Source organism: Nycticebus coucang, chromosome 14 (assembly GCF_027406575.1).
Source record: "Nycticebus coucang isolate mNycCou1 chromosome 14, mNycCou1.pri, whole genome shotgun sequence".
NCBI classification, from domain to species: Eukaryota; Metazoa; Chordata; class Mammalia; order Primates; family Lorisidae; genus Nycticebus; species Nycticebus coucang.
Window position 1 is genome coordinate 62,377,889 of NC_069793.1, and position 20,538 is coordinate 62,398,426.

A 20,538-nucleotide genomic window follows, 5' to 3' on the forward strand; every position below is an offset into this window, starting at 1 on the left:
TCGTGGCAGTAGGAAGGTTGAGAACCATTGATAGAATAATATGGATTGGGACAGTTAGAGTAAGTAGGTGGTAAGGCCTTTCGTACTTTAATTGGTTGAAATAAAGTTGGGATCATTAACTCTTATACTATTGCTTATAAAAGGCAAATTTTCAACATGGTGAGTTTTTGGTATGACTGATACCAGGATGTGAGAACATGAAAGTCATTTTTAAAATTAGTGTTCTCTTATTCATGGCTGAGAGTAATAGTGGCAACCTTTACCTTTTCTTAGAAAAAGTCCTTACATTTTGTAATTGTAAATATAAAATTACTGTGTACCATATAAATAAATAAAGATTGTGTAATTATTTAAACCACAACTATCTCATTTTGTTCCACACATACTTTGTTTAAAAAAAAAACCCTCAATATTCATGTTTCTTTATTTTTTATACCTTTCAAGTCTACACTTTGGATCAGTTTATTTATTGTTTAATTAATTATTTTTTATTAAATCATAACTTTGTACATTGATGCATTTATGGGGTAAGAATGGATTACATCCATATCCATCACAATTATACTCATTTCTTAAATTTACCATGGCATCATGCACATTAGGTGAGGTCCTCACAAAAACCCTCCCTTCTCCCATACCCCCCCTCCCCTCCCATCTCTCTCCTCTTCCCTTCTACTTTCTGGACTATAGTTATGTTTTGCCATTCATATGAGTGTGCAGGTGGTTATATATTGATTTCATAGTAGTATTGAGTACATTGGATACTTTTTTTCCCATTTTTGAGATACTTTACTAAGAAGAATATGCTCCAGCTCCATCCAGGTAAACATAAAAGATGTGAAGTCTCCATCTTTTTTATGGTTGCATAGTATTCTGTGGTGTACATATAACACAATTTGTTAATCCATTCATGGGCCGATGGGCACTTGGGCTGTTTCCATGTTTTGGCTATTATGAACTGGGCTGCAATAAACATTCTGGTATAAATGTCTTTGTTGTGAAATATTTTTTGATCATCTGGGTATATGCCTAGTAGAGGAATTGCAGGATTGAATGGTAGGTCTACTTTTAGTTCCTTGAGTGTTCTCTAAACTTCTTTCCAAAAAGGTCATATTAGCTTGCATTCCCACCAGCAGTGTGGAAGTGTTCCCTTCTCTCTGCATCCATGCCAATATGGAATAGATTTAAATATCTCTATATTTTCTACTTTTATGCCTATACTTTTGAGTTCTAATTAAGAATAACAGGGCGGCGCCTGTGGCTCAATGGAGTAGGGCACCAGCCCCATATGCCGGAGGTGGCGGGTTCAAACACTGCCCCGGCCAAAAACTGCAAAAAAAAAAAGAATAACATTAGACTAGTACTCTGGGAGTCTAAGGCAGCGCGATTGACTGAGCTCAGGAGTTCAAAACTAACTTGAGCAAGAGCAATACCCTGTCTTGGGAAAAAAAAGAAAGAAAGAAAGAAAATAAAAAATAGCTGAGCATTGTGGCAGTAGCCTGTAGTGCCAGGTACTTAGAAGGCTTAGGCTAGTGGATCACTTGAGCCCAAGAGTTTGAGGTTGCTGTGAACTATGACACCACAGCACTCTACCAAGGGTGACAAAATGAGACTGTCTCAAAAACAAAATAATAATATAATTTTTAATAAACTATCATTTCTCTTTATTTTCTTTCAAACTAACTTTTTTTAAAATTTCAGAAAATTACAAAGGTATGTACATTTTTGTTACTTTTTTTTTTTGCACAATAGCACATTTCAAAGTTATAAAAGTGCCCTTTGCCCAGAATGCTATACCCATTAGGTTTAATTACTCAAACCTTCCTTTACTTCCTCTTGCTTGATTCCTGCTGAATTTTACTTCCCTATGTGTACATAACTGTTGATCAACTTGTTCCAATTTAGTATTTAGTACATGTGGTATTTGTTTTTCAGTTCTTGTGATACTTGACTAAGAAAAATGATCTCCAGATCCATCCAGGTTGTTACAAAGATATTATATCATCAAAAATGTTTATGCCTAATAGACTCTAAGGTATGTATGTATGTGTATGTGTATATATCATGTTTTAATAAGCCACTCATTAATTGATGGACATTTGGATTATTTCTCCTGAAATTATAAATTAGCAACACACTGCTCTAATGCATGTTGGCTTGCTAGTCATAACCCACAGCTGCAACATTTCCAACACTGGCAAGTAAATCACTTACATTTCACACTATACTCTTCCTTTAATTTTACATGCATACAGATATTTACTTCTATTTCTACCATCAAATTATTCTTCTGATCTCAAAGAAAAAAATAATAATCTCCCTTATTCAAATTATCTTCACTTTCAGTTAACTCCTCATGATGTATGTGATTCTTCAATCCTGGCTCCAGCTCATTCTCTTTCTCTTTTGTTTACCCACCACCATTTCTCTTTTGTTTACCTACCCATTATTAGAAAATAGTCCAATCACATAAAAATACAAGACACAATAAAACAAACATCCATATACCTTTCAACTTGGGTTTGTTAAATTATAAGTTTGCCACACAGAAGTTGTGCCACACAAGAACATTTAATGGGTGAATTTCAAGTCACCTGTTCAGAGCAGTATCTGGTACTTGGGCCATTTATAGATCACTTCTAAAAAGAAATAAAAGGCACACTTCAAATGATAAAGAGAAAGCAGCTTTCCAAAGGATTACAATTCTCAAGGGAGAGCTGCATGAATAATAAGGAAGCAAAGAAAACATCACAGGCATTCTTGATTTTGAACATGGAAGAGAAAGCTTTCCCTTTCCCTGTGGGACTTTAGTCAACACTCTGCCTTGAAATGCCAGGTGAGAAAGAAAACATGGTTTACCTGCTTTTGGAAAAGAACTAAGATCAACGAGACTTTAGAAAACTGATCAATAGAGAAAGTCTAGCTTGTAATACAAACCTTCACACAAGTCTATGAAACTATTCCTAACTTATCCTCAAAAACTTAAGATATATGGACAATGTTATTGAAGGAAATACAAGGAAGTGAGGTAATGTTCTCCTGACTTAGAAAGTACAGAACTATCCTTGCCTGTGGAGACACTGACTAGGACGTTTACCCTCATTCTTGCAAAGGGGTAAAAAACTAAAGAGTATAGATTCTGAAAATGGGTAAAATCCTATGACTGAGAAAACATATTGAGGGGAAACCTGGAAGCAAAACCTTAACATTAGAAGACCCAATGATTTGGACTAAGGAGAAAGCATTCTTATCACACAGAAAGTAAGTTTCTTAGACACCTTACCCTCTTCTCAGTTCTTAAAACCAAATTCAAGATTTTTTTTTTTAAAGCAAATAAACCTTCTGAGGCAAATACTAATTTTTAAAATCACTTTTCACTTCTATTGAAAGTCTCATCCAAATTAATTCCCACTGAAATTTTGAAAAAACATGCCAAGTGAAATCATAAACAGGTAGACAGGATCCTTAATTATTTAGTTCAGGATATCAGGCCAAGGCAGAAAGAATTTAAAGGGAAGTCTTCCATCGTTGTTATTATTGTTTTATTATTATTATTACTGCCTTTCTGTAAGAATTTTCTAGTGAACAAAGATGAGACTAAGATAGAATTTAAATAGGAGGAGTTGGGAAATACTCAGGCTACCATAACTAGGGTCTTACATGCCCCAAGCAGGGAATACAGGTTTTTAGGTCATCTCTTCATAAAGGTCTACTAACAATACCAAGATTGATAATAGTAAGTAAAGAGGTGAGGAATTGGACTACTTAATATTTGCAGACATTTCATGGCTTACTTTTTATGAGGATGACTGCATATGGATATGCAGAGTATTTATGTAATACCTATTTAGTTTCATAAATATGGAACATCCCACCGAGGGGTGGACTCAGAACAAAATTGTGTGCTCTATTATTTGTGGTTAGGACACTCTGTATCTTCAGTTGATTTTATCTGGATAGATAATTATTGGTAAAATATTGAGTAAAATTGTTTTACATCTCACATACAGTCCATTATAATTAATTATTTGACAGGCATTTTACCTCTTCAATTAAAGCAGCTAATGTGCTAACTTAAATCTTTGCTACAATAAGAAACAGTTTAGAGCCAGACACATATAGAACTATAATTAATATTCAATGAATAGTTGGATGAACACATAAATGAATGCCCTTAAATTAAATAAATAATATTGGCATTATAGATTTATTGGAAATTAATGACAGGTCAGAACAAATATACACATACACACATTTTAAAAAGTAACTTTATAAAAGATACATATATCATATTCAAATTAAAAACATGTAGCCTTAATCAGAAATAGAGCTCTTAATAATATAAAACACTCTATTCAAAGTTTTAGTATATTTTTAAGTATAAAGAACAACATATTTTTCAGATTATATATCGGTACAAACAATCAAGTCACATTATTTGAGTTTGTTAGGTAAAGTCCAAGTTGCGACTGTGCCCTTCATCAGCCAGAGTGCCACGTACCCCTACACTGTGTTCTTAGGTGGGAGCTTAGCAAATCCCCCCACTCCTCCCCTCTCCTTTTAGCTAAAATTTAAGAAAAATATGTTTACATTCAAAAAGTATTATTATAAAATAATGCTACATAAAGTAAGTGGTAAAAGGTCATTAAAACTTTTTAATCTATCATGAAATATATTTCTAAATTAGCAAAATGATTTTTGACAAAAATAATAAGTCCAAATACAATAATTGCATATCACACACAAAGAGAAATTATTTTTATTACATGAAAGAGGCAGAGAAAGAGTAGATCAAATTAGAATGAACATTTCTATATGTTTGTTTTCAATTTCTGTATTCACTTCAAGTAGAAAATTAAGCATATTAAGAAGTGTTCAGGAACTACATTTTCAGGAGCATAATCTAATAGGTTTTGTTATAGGCCACTGCACTAAGAAAGACATTGGTCATGATCTACTACTGTATTTACCACAATTACAGATTTTTCATTTGAAAATATCCTTCTAACGATTAAATGACTTAGGTAAATTGAATATAAAGATTTGAATTTTTCAAAATTTTACTTCTATAAATCACAGTTTTAATGACTCTGATAAAGACAGAAGGTCTGGTTTTCTAGTCTAAAGGATCAGATGCTTTATGCTGGGAAACAGCATTCGATCTCATGTTAGATAAATATCATGGACAGTTTTTAAAAAAGGTATGATGACTAGTCAATTAAATGCCCAAGTCAAATTTTATCATCTGTGTCGAACAAAATGCAATTTGTTCTAGGAAAAGAATGCAGCCCTGGCACGTTTCCTCCTGTCAACAGCAGCAATTCCTTCTCCTCCACCTTCCTGGTGACAGGCATTCCTGGGCTGGAGGCTGCGCACATCTGGATCTCCATACCCTTCTGTGCCATGTTCTTCATTACCTTGGTGGGTAATGTGACCATCCTGACAGTTATCTGGAGGGAGCAGACCCTCCATGTGCCCATGTACCTTTTCCTGGCCATGCTAGCTGTCTCTGACCTGGGGCTGTCCCTCTTCACCTTCCCCACAATGCTGAGGATCTTCTGGCTGGATGCTCGAGAGCTGACCTCTTCTGCTTGCTTCACACAAATGTTCTTTATACACACCTTTCAGGATTTTGAGTCAGCCATCATACTGGCAATGGCCTTTGACCGCTATGTGGCCATTTCTCGTCCATTGCACTATTCTTCTATCCTGACGCATAGTGTGATCACCAGAATAGGCTTGGCCATTGTTGTGCGAGCCATGATCGCCCAGGTGCCCCTCCCCATTCTCCTGAGGAGACTGTGCTTCTGTCCATCCAATGTACTTTCTCATTCCTACTGTCTGCATCCCGACATCTTAAAGCTCTCCTGTTCTAACACTAGGGTCAATAGCATCTTTGGACTCTTTATGGTGCTTTCCAATATGGGACTTGATTTTCTTCTCATTCTCTTTTCTTATTTATTGATTCTGAAAACTGTACTGAGCATTGCTTCATATGGTGGCCGCCTCAAGGCTCTTAACACCTGTATTTCCCACCTCTGTGCTGTGGTTCTCTTTTTCACACCCATGATCTGCCTTTCTATACTTTATCGCTTTGGCCGAAAGTTTCCCCCAAACCTCTATGTACTTTTGGCCAACATGCATTTTCTCATTCCTCCTGTGATGAATCCCATGGTGTATGTGGTAAAAACCAAGCAGATAAGAGACAAAATCCTAAGACTCTTCATCAAAAAAGGAACTGAAAAGTCCTAAGTGGCATTTATAACCTAAACCTTGAGAAACTAACATAATGGTGATTGGTCACTCTTCCATCTAAAATAACTTTTGTCAATGACAAAGAAATAAAATGCCCTAATATATCATATTTTCTCCAACTGTGCAATTTTGTTTTATTTATAGACTTTAATGATTTATTAGTATTAATTTATAACAACATTACTTTCCATATTGACAATTATTTTTACCTCAAATTTTCAAAGTTGTTTGTATGTTTTGTGTGATTCATCAGTTGTCTAAAGGACATATCTTTTTTTCCACCACTATATGTTGTCCCATGTTTATTCATCACAATAAATAATTTACAGTCCCAGTAAATATGTCAGCATTTAGGCTGAGATTTTCTACACATGCAAGTCCCTCTTTCTTGAATTTTCATTATTCTGAATGTTAAACGAGTTTGAGACATAATTAAGTAATTTTGTTAGTTGCATTAGGTTACCAGGAGGTTAGGATATTCCTACTCCAGTTAGGTATAAAGGAGTTGAGGTGGTTAATTCTGATGAGAATAACTTAATAAGTAGGAAAGATGAAATTAACGCACAACTCTGAGAATAGAAAAGTGTTCTCTAAAGTGCTAATAAATTCAAATAATTGTTTTGTAGTCTGAGTCATCTCTTATTGAGTGATATTAGTAGTAGTGGATCTTTGACCTGCACTTGAGGGGAGCTCATACACTTTGCAATTGTCAGGATATCCAGCCATAAAAAATTAATGAAGACGCTTCAATTATTCAATCCAAAACTGACTTCTTTTAACATCAAGACAGAAATTATCCTTTTATGCCTCACTTATACCCTTTGATAAATCATTAGTATTTATGATATTACGATATTTATGATATAATTAGATTCAAAGTTACTTTTTACTTCAAATTTTCAAAGTTGCTTGTAGAGCGTGTGCCACTTTAAAGACAAAGATGCATTTGTGTGTCTATAATATAATGATATACTGCTGTTTCAGAAAATAATTGTATTATTCAAATAATGATCCATACTCATATATTATCATAGAATATAAACACTCTTCACCCTCCTTTGATTTGATTTCCTCTGTGCCACAGATAACCTATCATCTTCTCTGTCATTGACTTGTATTTATATCGTAACCATTCTGCTTTCTATTTCTCAGTAATGTCCTCCTCAAGAAAACTTGAGAATATTAAAAAAAAAAATCTTCCTGGTTTGGCACCCATAGCTCAGTAGTTATAGTCACATACAGCAGGGCTGGCGGGTTCAAGCCTACCCAGGCCTGCTAAACAACAATGACAATTATAATTTTAAAAAAAGTAGCTGGGGGTTTTGGTGGACACCTGTAGTCCCAGCTACTTGTGAGGCTGAGGCAAGAAAATCAGTTAAGCCCAAGATTTTCAGGTTGATGTGAGCTATGATGCCACGTACTCTTCCAAGGGTGACATAGTGAGAGTCTGTCTCAAAAAAAAAAAAAAGAAAGAATCTTCCTCCACTATCAATTGGCAATACATATTATCCATCCATTTATTATATTTCAGGATAAAAAGTCAAATATCTTTACCTAAAATGGGAAAACAAAACAAAAAAGCATTTCTTGGCTTATATTATATTTTAGATAACAGATAAGTAAAAGCTTTGGCTAAAAATATGGGCAGAATTTTTATTTACTAAATTTTTATCAAATTGATCATGGTTGTAATAATTCCCATCACTATTTTTGTCAGTGGTAACTTTTTCCACAATAATATCATCATCTTAACAATTTATCAATATATTATATTAAATGCCACACAAAATATTTAGAAGAACCACAATAAACAATGGTTAAGAGTTGATATGTAGAAAATGATAAAATAATGATTTCATGAAATGTAAAAATTGAAGTTTTTAGTGGATTCATATATGAGGCAAATAGTAAGATGTTCAAAGGGAATCTCTTTAAAGGTAATGTCAAACAGCACTAATTTATATGGAATAAAAATATTGAAAGGCATTAGAAATAAAGACATAACATGTTTTTTACAGAAAGACAATTAAACTCTCCAGGAAAATACATAAATGTGAATCTATGAGTTATCCATAATTTACAAAAATACAGTTGTAAAATAGCTTAAGGCCATGAATAGAGCTACAAGGTGATAATCTGGAAAAAATATGCTATAGACAATGTATTGTTTTCAATACACAAAATATTTTCATATAGTTTTGCTTTTTTTAATCAAAAATAATTTCAAAATTATCTTAATCATACATCTTATCAGATGTTGCATGATAAATTATATAGTTGTAGCAAAATTATTAATTTATCACGAAGATCTTTTACATTTGATTTGTCGCAGTTGTCATATGGAATCTCAGCTTGAACTATTTAAAGCCTTTTTTAATTTGCTATCTTTAGCCTAGGAAAACAAGCTGAAAACTTGCCACCTGACTTCATGTGTACAATATATACATTTGGGCTAATTCCTCTTTTCTTAAAGTCCCCTAAACAGCTCAAGATCTCAGCCCTTTGAGAATCTGACTTTCCTTACTTAATGCGATTATCTGGAAATCCTGTAAACCAAGAACCAAGTCAGTTTTGCCATGATGGCTCTGTGTGTATAGTTTATCTAAAGACACCTTCGGTTTCTTAAAAGCTTCTTTTGATATCTGAATAAATGAAAATCATCTCAGATAAGACATTTCAAGCAAGGAGGTTGTTCCAGAACCAATATGTCCAATTTTGTCATGGTTTAAAAAAGAGTAAACTTTAATTGAACCTTCACAAATAACAATATTGCAATGAAAATGAGAATATTCAGTAATATTTCCTAAAATCTGGAAAAGGACACTGGGAAAATAAGATTCCATTTACAAATTCAGCTTACAAAAGCAGGGTCTACTAAGTCCTTGCCTTTGGTCTTGGTAATGATTTCTTGAATGAGATACCAAAAGCAGAAGCAAAAAGCCAAAAATAGATCAAAAAAAAAAAAAAAAAGGACCACATTAAACAAAAGAGCTTCACATAACAGATGAAAAAAAGAAAAAATAAACAGATGGAAAAGGCATCTAACAGGGTAGAAAAAGAATTATAAATCCTATATATATAAAATAACATACAAATTCAAAATATAGTATAAGAAACTCCTACCACTCGACAGCAGAAAGGAAAATAGCTTAATAAAAATGAAAATTTGTTTTTGTCTCAAATACTTATTGTATATAAACTAGTGGCTTCATATTTCCTTAGTATTGTTATCAAATGAATATAGAATGCTTCAGGGAGGGAAGAACTCAATGTGGCAGTTGGCCTAAACACATGTGAATTCAAATGTTCTTGTAACTGACTCTTCTCCATTGAAACATATTTATTGTTTCAGGGAAAACTAATTTACCAATCCCAATTAGAATATATACAAGTTATAACTTGATGTTATTTTACAATGTATTGAATTGGAAGAAGAAGAAATATACTATTGGAACCAAAATGATCATTCAATTCTAATTATCTATCAAAACAAAGAATCTTATTTGAGGTTAGTAAGTTAATTTACCTTTATATTAGTTTCTCCAAAGATAAAAGAGCTATTTTGTTTATTCAACATTATATTGGAAGTTATAGCCAAAGCAATTACACAAGAGAAAGAAATAAAGAACATCCAGTTTGGAAAGGAAGAAGTGATATTTTCTCCTTTAGCAAACAGAATAATTTTATATAGAGTCTCGAAAGAATCCCTCCCTCACACAAAACTGTTAGAATTACTAAAAAAAACTTATTCAACTTTATGATACAAAATCAACATATAAAAATCAGTATTACTGTTTCTATAAACTAACAACAAGCCATCTGAAAAATAAATGAAGAAAAAAATTGCATTTGTGAGTGGGACACACACTCACAAATGCTTAAGGAATAAATTTAACTTAGGAGATGAAAGATCTGTACACTGAAAACCAGAAACATTAATGAAAATATATTTAAATTTAAGAACATAAAAACAAATAGAAATATTGACTATGTTCAGAAATTAGAAGAATTAATACTGTCCAAATGTCAAAACTATTCACTAATCTGAAGATTAAGTACAAGTCCAATCATAATTCACTAGTCATTTTGTCATAGAAATAGGGAAAAAAATCTAAAATACATTTGAAAGCAAAATAAAACTCAAATAGTGAAAGCAAAAGTTTTGAGTATCACATTACCTGTTTCAAAAGATACTCTGAAGCTTTAATAATCAAAATAACATGGTAGGCTTGGTACTCAGCAGCTAGGGTGCCAGCCACATACACCGGGGTTGGCAGTTCAAACCTGGCCCTGGCCTACCAAACAACAATGAACAAATACAACAAAAACCCCAAAAAAAATAGCCGGATGTTGGGGCAGGTGCCTGTAGTCCCAGCTACTTGGGAGGCTGAGGCCAGAGAATCACTTAAGCCCACAAGTTTGAGGTTGCTGTGAGCTGTGAAGCCATAGCACTCTAGTGAGGTGATATAATGAGACTGGCTCAGAAAAAAAACAAAAATTGTATTTACATAAAAAGCAGACATATAGACCAATGTAATAGAATAAAGTCCTGAAATAAATCCACACATTTACAAAGACAATTGAGTTGATTTTTGACAAATTTAGAAAACGAAATGGCGAAAGCACATTCTCTTAAATAATAATGTTGGGAAACTGGATATACCCATGCATAAGAATTAAATTAGACTCTCATTTCATACTGTATACAAAAATCAACATCACTTACACCAACAGTTTAAGACTTAAACATAAGAACTGAAACAGTAAAACTGCTGGAAGAAAACATGAGGAAATTCTCTGAATAAGGTTTATTGTTGTTTGAGATAACCTAAAACCACAGGAAACAGGGCTGTGCCTGTGGCTCAAAGGAGTAGGGCGCTGGCCCCATATGCCGGAGGTGGCGGGTTCAAACCCAGCCCTGGCCAAAAACTGCAAAAAAAACAAAAAAACATAGGAAACAATAGCAAAAACATGAACAAATGAGATTACATCAAACTAAAAGCTTTTTCATAGAAAAATAATCAACAGAATGAAGAGATTTAGGGAGTGGGAGAAAATATTTGCAAACCGTGGATTCTGATAAAAGGGCTAAAATACAAAATATTTAAGAAACTCAGACAACCCAATAGTACAAACAAATAACTCTATTAAAGATATGCAACATCCCTGAACAAATCTTTCTCTAATGAAGACATGCAGATTGCTAACAGGTGTATGAAAAAAATGCTCAATATTACTGATTATCAGGAAAATACAAATTAAAATCACAATGAGATATGAACTCACACCTGTTAGAAGAGCTGTTATCACAAAGACGAAAGATAACAAGTACTGAAGGTGCTCTGGAGAAAGGCAATGCAGGCACATAGTTGATAAAAATGTAAATTAATACAGCCATATGGGAAATATTATAGAGGATCCTCAAAAATTAAAAATAGAGCTACCGTGTGATCCAGCAGGCCCACTTCTGGATATATATTCAGAAGTACTAAAATCAGTTTACAAAACAGATATAAGCACTTTTGCACTCACTGCACCATTACTTACAATACCCTAGATAAGAAATTAACTCTTTGTCTATCAACAGATTAAGGGAAAAGAAAATATGGTATATATACAAAAGTTAAGCCAAGAACAGAAAGAATAACACTGCAAAATTGTACTTATATGTAGAACCTTTAAAAGTTGAAATAATAGCAGCAGAAAGTTAAATAGTAATTACCAGAGATGGAGCATGGGGAGGTTGAGAAGATGTTGGCCAAAGGGTACAAAATGGTCAGAGAAGAATAAATTCAAGAGCTTTATTGTACTTCGTAGTAACTACAGTTCATATCTGTTACATATGAAAGTTGCTGAGAGTTTCAGTGTTCTCACCACAAAAAAATGAAGTAATGTGTATGTTATTTATCTTGATTTAGTCATTTCAGAACATAAATAAATATGTGTGTGTGTTTATATATTAGGATATCATGTTCTGTATCATAAATACATTCACATTATTTTTGAGACAGAGTCTCACTCTGTGCCCTGGGTAGAATGCCATGGTAACATAGCTTACAGCAACCTCAAACTCTTGGACTTGAGCAATCCTCTTGCCTCCACCTCCAGAGTAGCTGGGACTACAAGTGCCTGCCACAATGTCTAGCTAGTTTTTCTGTTTTTAATAAAGCCAGGGTCTCATTCTGTGCAAGCTGGTCTCACACTCCTGAGCTCAATCAGTCCACCTGCCTTGGCCTTCCACAGTGCTAGGATTATAGGCAGTTAGCCACTGCACCTGGCCAATACATTCAATTTTTATTAGTTAATTAAAAAGAAACTAGTTTGCATTTGTGTTGTGATAAAGTCAGTGATATATGTTAAAGAAGTAAGCAGAAATATTACTTTTTACCTATCTCAACTCTGTTTTAAGAGTACAATCATGTTTTGCTACTTTAATTTGTATTGAAAATTGAATTGTGATCACTTTAGATTCACATGTATCTACTCATTCGCATTTTGCCCATTCTACTTGTACTTTTTGTGTACCTGTATTTAATTTTATAAGAATTTTAGTTTCAATGAATTTTAACCAATAGTGTAAATCTCCTTGATTTTATGATTATAAATTCCTAAATGTCATATTCTTCTTGTATCTCAAAATTCCATGTCAAAAAAGAGTGATCCCATTTCACTATGGGCAAGAGACCTGAACAGAAGCTTCTTCAAAGACAGTTGCACGGTCTACAGACACATGAAAAAATGCTCATCATCCTTAATGATCAGAGAAATTCAAATCAAAACCACTTTGAGATACCATCTAACTCCAGGAAGAGTAGCCTACATAACAAAATCCCAAAACTACAGATGTTGGCATGGATGTGGAGAAAAGGGAACACTCTTCTACTGCTGGTGAGAATGCAAGCTAATATGTTCCTTTTGGAAATAAGTTTGGAGAACACTCAGGGATCTAAAAATTGATCTGCCATTGGATCCTACAATTCCTCTACTAGGATTATATCCAAAAGACCAAAAATCACTTTGCAAAAAAGATATTTGCACCAGATCATTTATTGCAACTCATTTCATAATAGCCAAGTCATGGAAGAAGGCCGAGTGCCCATTAATCCAAGAATGGATTAATAAATTGTGGTATATGTATACCATGGAATACTATACAGCCTTAAAAAAAGACAAAGCCTTTACCTCCTTTATGTTTAAATGAAGGGATCTAGAACATATTCTCCTGAGTAAAGTATCTCAAGAATGGAGGAAAATGTATCCAATGTACTCAGTACTTCTTTGAAACCAACTCACACTTTCTTTTCTTTCTTTCTTTCTTTCTTTTTTTTTTTTTTTTGTAGCTTTTGGCCGGGGCTGAGTTTGAACCCACCACCTCCAGCATACGGGCTGGCGCCCTACTCCTTTCAGCCACAGGCGCCACCCTACTCACACTTTCTTATGAAAGACAGAACACAACTATAGCCCAGGATGAAAGAGAGAAATGGAGTGGGAAGGGAGGGGTGAGGGGAGGTTCGATGGAGGGAGGGTAAACGATGGGACCACACCTATGGAGCATATTGCAAGGGTACAAGTTAAATCTATCAAGTGTAGAACATAAATGTCTTAACACAATAACCAAGTAAACGAGGAGAAAGCTATATTAATTAGTTTGATGAAAGCATGTCAAATTGTATTAAAAAACAAAAACAACATTGTACCCCACATATGCATAAATGTATTCATGATCTATGTGTATGTGACTTAATAAAAAAAAAAAGGTCCATTCCCATTTATATGTTTGTGTAGGGTAAGTGTATAGGCATGGATAAAGAATAATGGCAGGAAAGCAGATATATTCATAGTTGATAATTTCTGGACACTAAGGAAATCTCTACACTTACTGAATAGTATTACATGTCTGAAACATAGGAATTAAAGTGATTTTAAAGAGTTCAGTAAGGAACCTTTGATGAAATAAACTTTCCAGACTTCCCAAAATATATCGCTGAAAATGTAAATGACCCTAAAATCTACATAAATCATTTTAAAAATGACTTGCAGTAGAATTAAATTGACACCAACACTTAATTGATATCTACCATGTGAAACTCTATAATGAAAGTGGTTTTATTTTCAACTTAATTTATACAGAAGTACACAGAATTTGTATCATTTTTGTTGTATTCTTAGAAGTATAATACAAAACATTAATAATAGCTCTCAGATCAGGAGGAAAGGGGATCTCAGGGGATTTGTATTCTTAAGGGAGGTCTGTACAAGCAATAAAGTAACTTAAATCTGGTCACAGGCATATGTGATCTTGAATATGGAAGAGAAATCTTTCCTTGCAGGACTTCAGAAATTAAGCTACCTTGAGCTATTAGGTGAGCAAAAATAATTTTTAAAAAGAAAATATTACCTGAATTCAGTTTGGAAATATAAAGATCAAAGAAAATTTGGATAAATTAGTAAGTAAAGAAACTCTCAACTGCTATTGCCATTGTGACATAAAATTCAATGTCAAAGCATGGAATTGTCCGCGTACGAGGATCCCAGTCATCTGGGAAATGTTTCTCTCTGTGAAATCATTCTTTATTTTTTCAAAAGCATGAGATTTTTGGACAATGGTACTGAAGCACATAGAAGAGTATTCCTAACCTAGAAATGTAGAGTGCTATTTATGCCTACAGTAAGGCTGGCTTTGAGATTCAACCTCATCCCTTGAACATGAACATGCCCTGGGAACAAGTATAGATTTTAAAATGCCAAGAACCTATGGATAGAAAAGGAATTAAGAAAAAACTCCACTGAAAACACTTAACACCAAGTAGCACAAAAATTAGACAAGGCAGAGTGTGCTCTCATAAAATAAAAAGTGAGTTTTCCAGATCCCTTCCACCTCACTGACCCAGCAAAGTTGGCAGTTAAAGGGGAAAATGCCCATAGAGATTTTGGAGCTAGCCAAAGTTGTCTGTCTCTCATTCTTGTGTTTTTTTCCATATAATATGAAGAATATAAGTTAATCATTTTTGTCATTTCCCTAAGTCTAATCTAAATTGATCCAGACTGTGGTTTTGACAAATTGAATGTTATTCTAAATGACAGGTGAAAGCAATAGGCAGGATTCTTATATTCCTTATACTTGATAGCAAAGTGAGCAGGGTGAGAGTTGGAGGAAAAGTCTTTTATTATAATTGTTTTCTCTTAGACTTTTCCTTAATCAAAAACTGGATTCAAGGGACATCTTAATTGGGAAATGACATAGGCTCCCACTGCTAGAGTGCATATGGTTCCAGGCACGATTTTGACATGCCTATCTCCACACAGGTCAACAAAAAATAACAGCAAGGACATTAGCGAATGAAGATAAGGGAGAAATTGGGGTGATTAATATATGCAAATATTTTAAAGTTTATTGTCTGAGAGGATGATTGCATATGATGTGAGGAGTATATACATAATGTGTGTTTAGGGTAAGAATATGTGAGTTTTGAAGTCTGTAGTAAGGAGGTTCATGGGTGTTCACATATATTTTGTCCAAGATAAACAGATTATAGTAAATTAGATTATAAAGGTGGCCAGTTCTCTGACATATTGAAGATCATAGTTAGATACTTGCCAGATGTTTCTCATCTATAATTAAAGTAGTTAAGTATGCTAGCTTTAATCTTTGCTATATTCTTAAAACCTATTCTGGAGTCAGGAACATGGCCAACAGTATTTATCAACTACTTCATTGAGTAAAGTAAGAGCAAATGACCATTACTGAATCAATTTCATAAAGTAGCCATTGTATAATGTTTTTCTATTTTATGATTAGAAATGGACTGCTTACTACAATAATTATACAGTCACTACAAAAAATCTTTTTATATTCTTATTTAAAAATTTTAAAAATAATCCCTGAGCCTGGGCACAGTAGCTCATGCCTGTAGTACTCTTGGAGGTCAAGGCAGTTGGATTGCTTGAACTCAAGAGTTCCAGACCAGTCTGAGCAATAGCAAGACCCCATCTCTAAAAATAGAAAAACAGAGGCAAGATGATCACAGAAGCCATTAGAACTTGAGGTTGCTGTGAGATATGATGCCGTAGCACTCTACTCAGGATGCCAGAGTGAGACTATGCCTTGAAAAAAAATTTTTTAAAATTATTTCTGTAGAATTACAAAGAGCCTATACAATATTTTAAAAACTATTAAACAATTTGAAATCATGACTTTTGTATATTAATTATATAGAAATATTCTTTTATTGTCCAATTATGTAATTTAAGAAAAATGTATGTTTGTGTTCAGCATTGAGTTGTCATGTAATGTAATGTTTCTTAAGTTATTTGATGGTAAAGTTCCACTTCAAAACAATCCCAATGAATTACAAACCATTTTGTAAATGTTGCATAAATTATAACTAAACTTTAATTGTTGTAAAATAATAAAATTGCATTTAAAGACAGAGTCAGACATCTTAATAAGGCAAAGGAACATAATTATTATATCAAACTTATATAAAACCTTCTAAATGATTATTTTCAATTTCCGTACTAATCTCTTTATAGAAAAAAAAGAAACAGATCAAAATATGCTTTGAATAACTAGTATCACACAGTCTAATTGGTTTAACATAATTTTTGACCAAGGCAGAAAGTAATTTATAGAATAATGTAACACTGCTACTACAATATAGATTGTAAATCAACACTATTTATTGAGGATTTCACCTAAATTGATTTATTTCAAATTTGGCAGTTTAAAATATCACTATGTCCATTTCATAACTTGAAAAAATTAAAAATGGTGCCAGCCACATATACCAAGCCTGGTGGGTTTGAATCCAGCCTGGGCCAGATAAAACAACCATGACAACTGCAATAAAAAATAATCGGGCTTGGTGGAGGGTGCTTGTCGTCCCAGCTACTTTGGTGGCTGAGGCGAGAGAATCGCTTAAGCCCAAGAGTTCGAGGCTGCTGGGAGCTGTGATGCCACAGCCCTCTACCAAGGGCTACATAGTGAGACTCTGTCTAAAAAAAAAATAAATAAATAAGATTTTTTTTTTCCTTTGAATTAGATAACATTTGGAGAATTTGTTCAATAGAAAAGATATTATTTTCTAGTTTGAGCTCAAATATATATTAGAAAATAGCATTTGATCTTATACATAGTCAGGATTAGTTTAAAAGAAATGTTTTCATGAGGTTAGTAATGATTTATATTAGAATATACACAACCAGTGTATATTCTGTTAGTAATGATTATACTAGAATATTTTATACTAACATATATGTTACACTAACTAGTGTATGTTAGTATACTAGTATATGTTACACTAACTAGTGTATGTTAGTATACTAGTATATGTTACACTAACTAGTATATGTTAGTATACTAGTATATGTTACACATACTAGTATATGTTAGTAATGATTTATACTAGAATATAAACACAGGGATGATTTTAACGCACATTTCTGGGATGATATAAAGTTTCTATAAGCTTATTTTCAATTGCTATACTTACGTAGAATGCATACCATATTAAAATATGTCCATGAACTACATTTTGAGTAGGACCATCTACTGGGTATTGTTATTGTCTAAGCAATAAGAAATACTCTGATCATGATCTACAACTGTAATAACAATAACAAGTATGAATTGAACAATTTTTTAAATGTATTCAAAATGCACAATTTAGTCTAGATATTTTATTTGAAAATACCTTAATATCAATTAAATGACTTAGATAAATTAAATATCAAGGTTTTAATTTTTTTTCTATTTTTACTTCCATAAGCTACAACTTCTAAGGCAATTTGATCAAGAAAGAAGGTCTTGTTTTCTAGTTTAAAGGATCAGGTGCTTTATGCTGGGAAATAGCATTGAATTTTATGTGAGGCAAATATATCATTGACAGTTTAAAAAAAAGGTATGATGACTCGTCAATTAAATGCTCAAGTCACATTTTTATCAACTGTGTCTAAGAAAATGCATTTCATTCTAGGACAGGCATGCAACCCCAGCATCGAGCTTCCTGTCAACAACACCAATTCCTTCTCCACCTTCCTGGTGACAGGCATTCCTGGCCTGGAGGCTGCACACATCTGGATCTCCATACCCTTCTGTGCCATGTTCTTCATTACCTTGGTGGGTAACGTGACCATCCTGACAGTTATCTGGAGGGAGCAGACCCTCCATGTGCCCATGTACCTCTTCCTGGCCATGCTAGCTGCCTCTGACCTGGGGCTGTCCCTCTTCACCTTCCCCACAATGCTGAGGATCTTCTGGCTGGATGCTCGAGAGCTGTCCTCTTCTGCTTGCTTCACACAAATGTTCTTTATACACACCTTTCAGGATTTTGAGTCAGCCATCATACTGGCAATGGCCTTTGACCGCTATGTGGCCATTTCTCATCCATTGCACTATTCTTCCATCCTCACCAATAGTGTGATTGCCAGAATAGGTGTAGCTATTGTCTTACGAACCTTAACTGTACAGGTACCCCTCCCAGTTCTCTTGGGGAGACTGTGCTTCTGTCACTCCAATGTACTTTCTCACTCCTACTGTCTGCATCCTGACATCTTAAAGCTGTCCTGTTCCAACACTAGGGTCAATAGCATCTTCGGGCTGTTTGTGTTGCTCTCTACTATGGGACTTGATTTTCTCCTCATTATTCTTTCTTATGTGCTGATTCTCAAAACTGTACTGAGCATTGCTTCCCAGGGTGGCCGTCTCAAGGCCCTCAACACCTGCATCTCCCACATCTTCGCTGTGATCATCTTCTTCACACCCATGATCTGCCTGTCGATGCTGCACCGCTTTGGCCCAAGGCTTCCTTCCCAAGTCTATGTGACCATAGCCAACATGCATTTCCTCATTCCTCCCGTAATGAACCCCATTGTGTATGTGGTGAAAACCAAGCAGATCCGAGAGAAAATTCTGAAACTCTTTAACAAAAAAAGACCAGAAGTATCCCAAATAACATTTATAAGGTAAATATTGGCAAATGGATATAACACTAACAGACCAACTTGTCCATCTGAAATGGTGTTCCATGTCTATTTCTATGCAGCTATGGAGACAGAAGGTCCTAGTACATTATACCTTTTTTCAAAATGCACAGCTGTAGTTTATTCTTTCAGCTAGAACTATTGTTTAAATTTTTACATATATTTTCTTTTTATAATACCTTTTCAGCTGAGATGACCAATGATCTTTTCATCTCAGTATTTTCTGTATGAAACAGCTTGTGCTATGTTCTGCTTTCTAAAGGACAAATCCTTAATTGGACTTTATATCACATTCACTCACCATTGAAGTTCAATAACTGCCCATTTGTTACCTGAATACTTAAATGAATTATATGTATACTGTAGGGAGCAGATTGTGGCCGGCAGGGCCCCTACAGCCTGGGTAATGCTCAGGGAGTGACCCTCAACCACTTCTCCTCCCTTAATAACATTATTTTCACCTGTCAGAAATCACATAGACCATGCATACTTTCCTTGTTATCAGCAAGCACAGTTTTTCTTCTTTATGGTTGTTCTCTACCCCATGTGCTAAGATTTATGAAGTCTTGTTAAGGTACTGTATAAATAAAGCTGTTTCCACAGTTCAGGGGCTGGCTGCAGTCATCAGCTGCATCAGCCCTTTTGGCGCCAGCCTAGCTTCGGGTCCTGTCTTTTTTGTATCCCTCTCCCTGTTTTTCTGGCTTTGTATTTCTCAATTTCCCACCATTTCTGCTCAGGTCAACCCTCCCCACTTTCACCAGGTTGTGAGACATTCCTCTCTCAGGCCAGTACTCGACAGTAAACACAACAATATCTTAGTTGTTGTTTTCACCGTTCCTGCCAAATAGATTGTGACTTCCTGTAGAACAACATAGATTGGGATAGTTAGGATGACTAGGAGGTAAGGCCTTTCCTACTTCAATTGGTTGAAATAAAGTTGGGATCATTAATTCTTATAATATTGCTTATAAACGGCAAATTTTAAAAATGATGAGTTGATGGTGTGGCTGACCACCAGGATGTGAGAACATGAAAGTCATTTTTAAAGATACTGTTCTCTTATCCATGGCTGAGAGTAATAGTGGCAACCTTTACCTTTTCTTAGAAAAAGCTCTTACATTTTGTAATTGTATATGTAAAATTACTAGGTATCATATAAATAAATAAAGATTGTGTAATTATTGGGCGGCGCCTGTGGCTCAGTGAGTAGGGCGCCGGCCCCATATGCCGAGGGTGGCGGGTTCAGGCCCAGCCCCGGCCAAACTGCAACAAAAAAATAGCCGGGCGTTGTGGCGGGCGCCT

The 20,538-nt window shown here is 34.4% G+C and overlaps 2 protein-coding genes across 2 annotated transcripts; both read left to right on the forward strand.

Annotated features, from left to right (window-relative positions):
* Nucleotides 1-5,259: 5,259 nt before the first annotated feature.
* LOC128564479 (olfactory receptor 51G2-like) lies at nt 5,260-6,252 on the forward strand. The gene has a single exon (XM_053559944.1). The coding sequence runs from the start codon at nt 5,260-5,262 to the stop codon at nt 6,250-6,252; it is 993 nt and encodes a 330-aa protein (XP_053415919.1).
* An 11,908-nt stretch (nt 6,253-18,160) lies between these two features.
* On the forward strand, nt 18,161-19,222 carry LOC128564480 (olfactory receptor 51G2-like). Its single transcript, XM_053559945.1, has one exon. It carries the CDS (start codon nt 18,161-18,163, stop codon nt 19,220-19,222), a length of 1,062 nt encoding a protein of 353 aa, XP_053415920.1.
* Nucleotides 19,223-20,538: the final 1,316 nt, after the last annotated feature.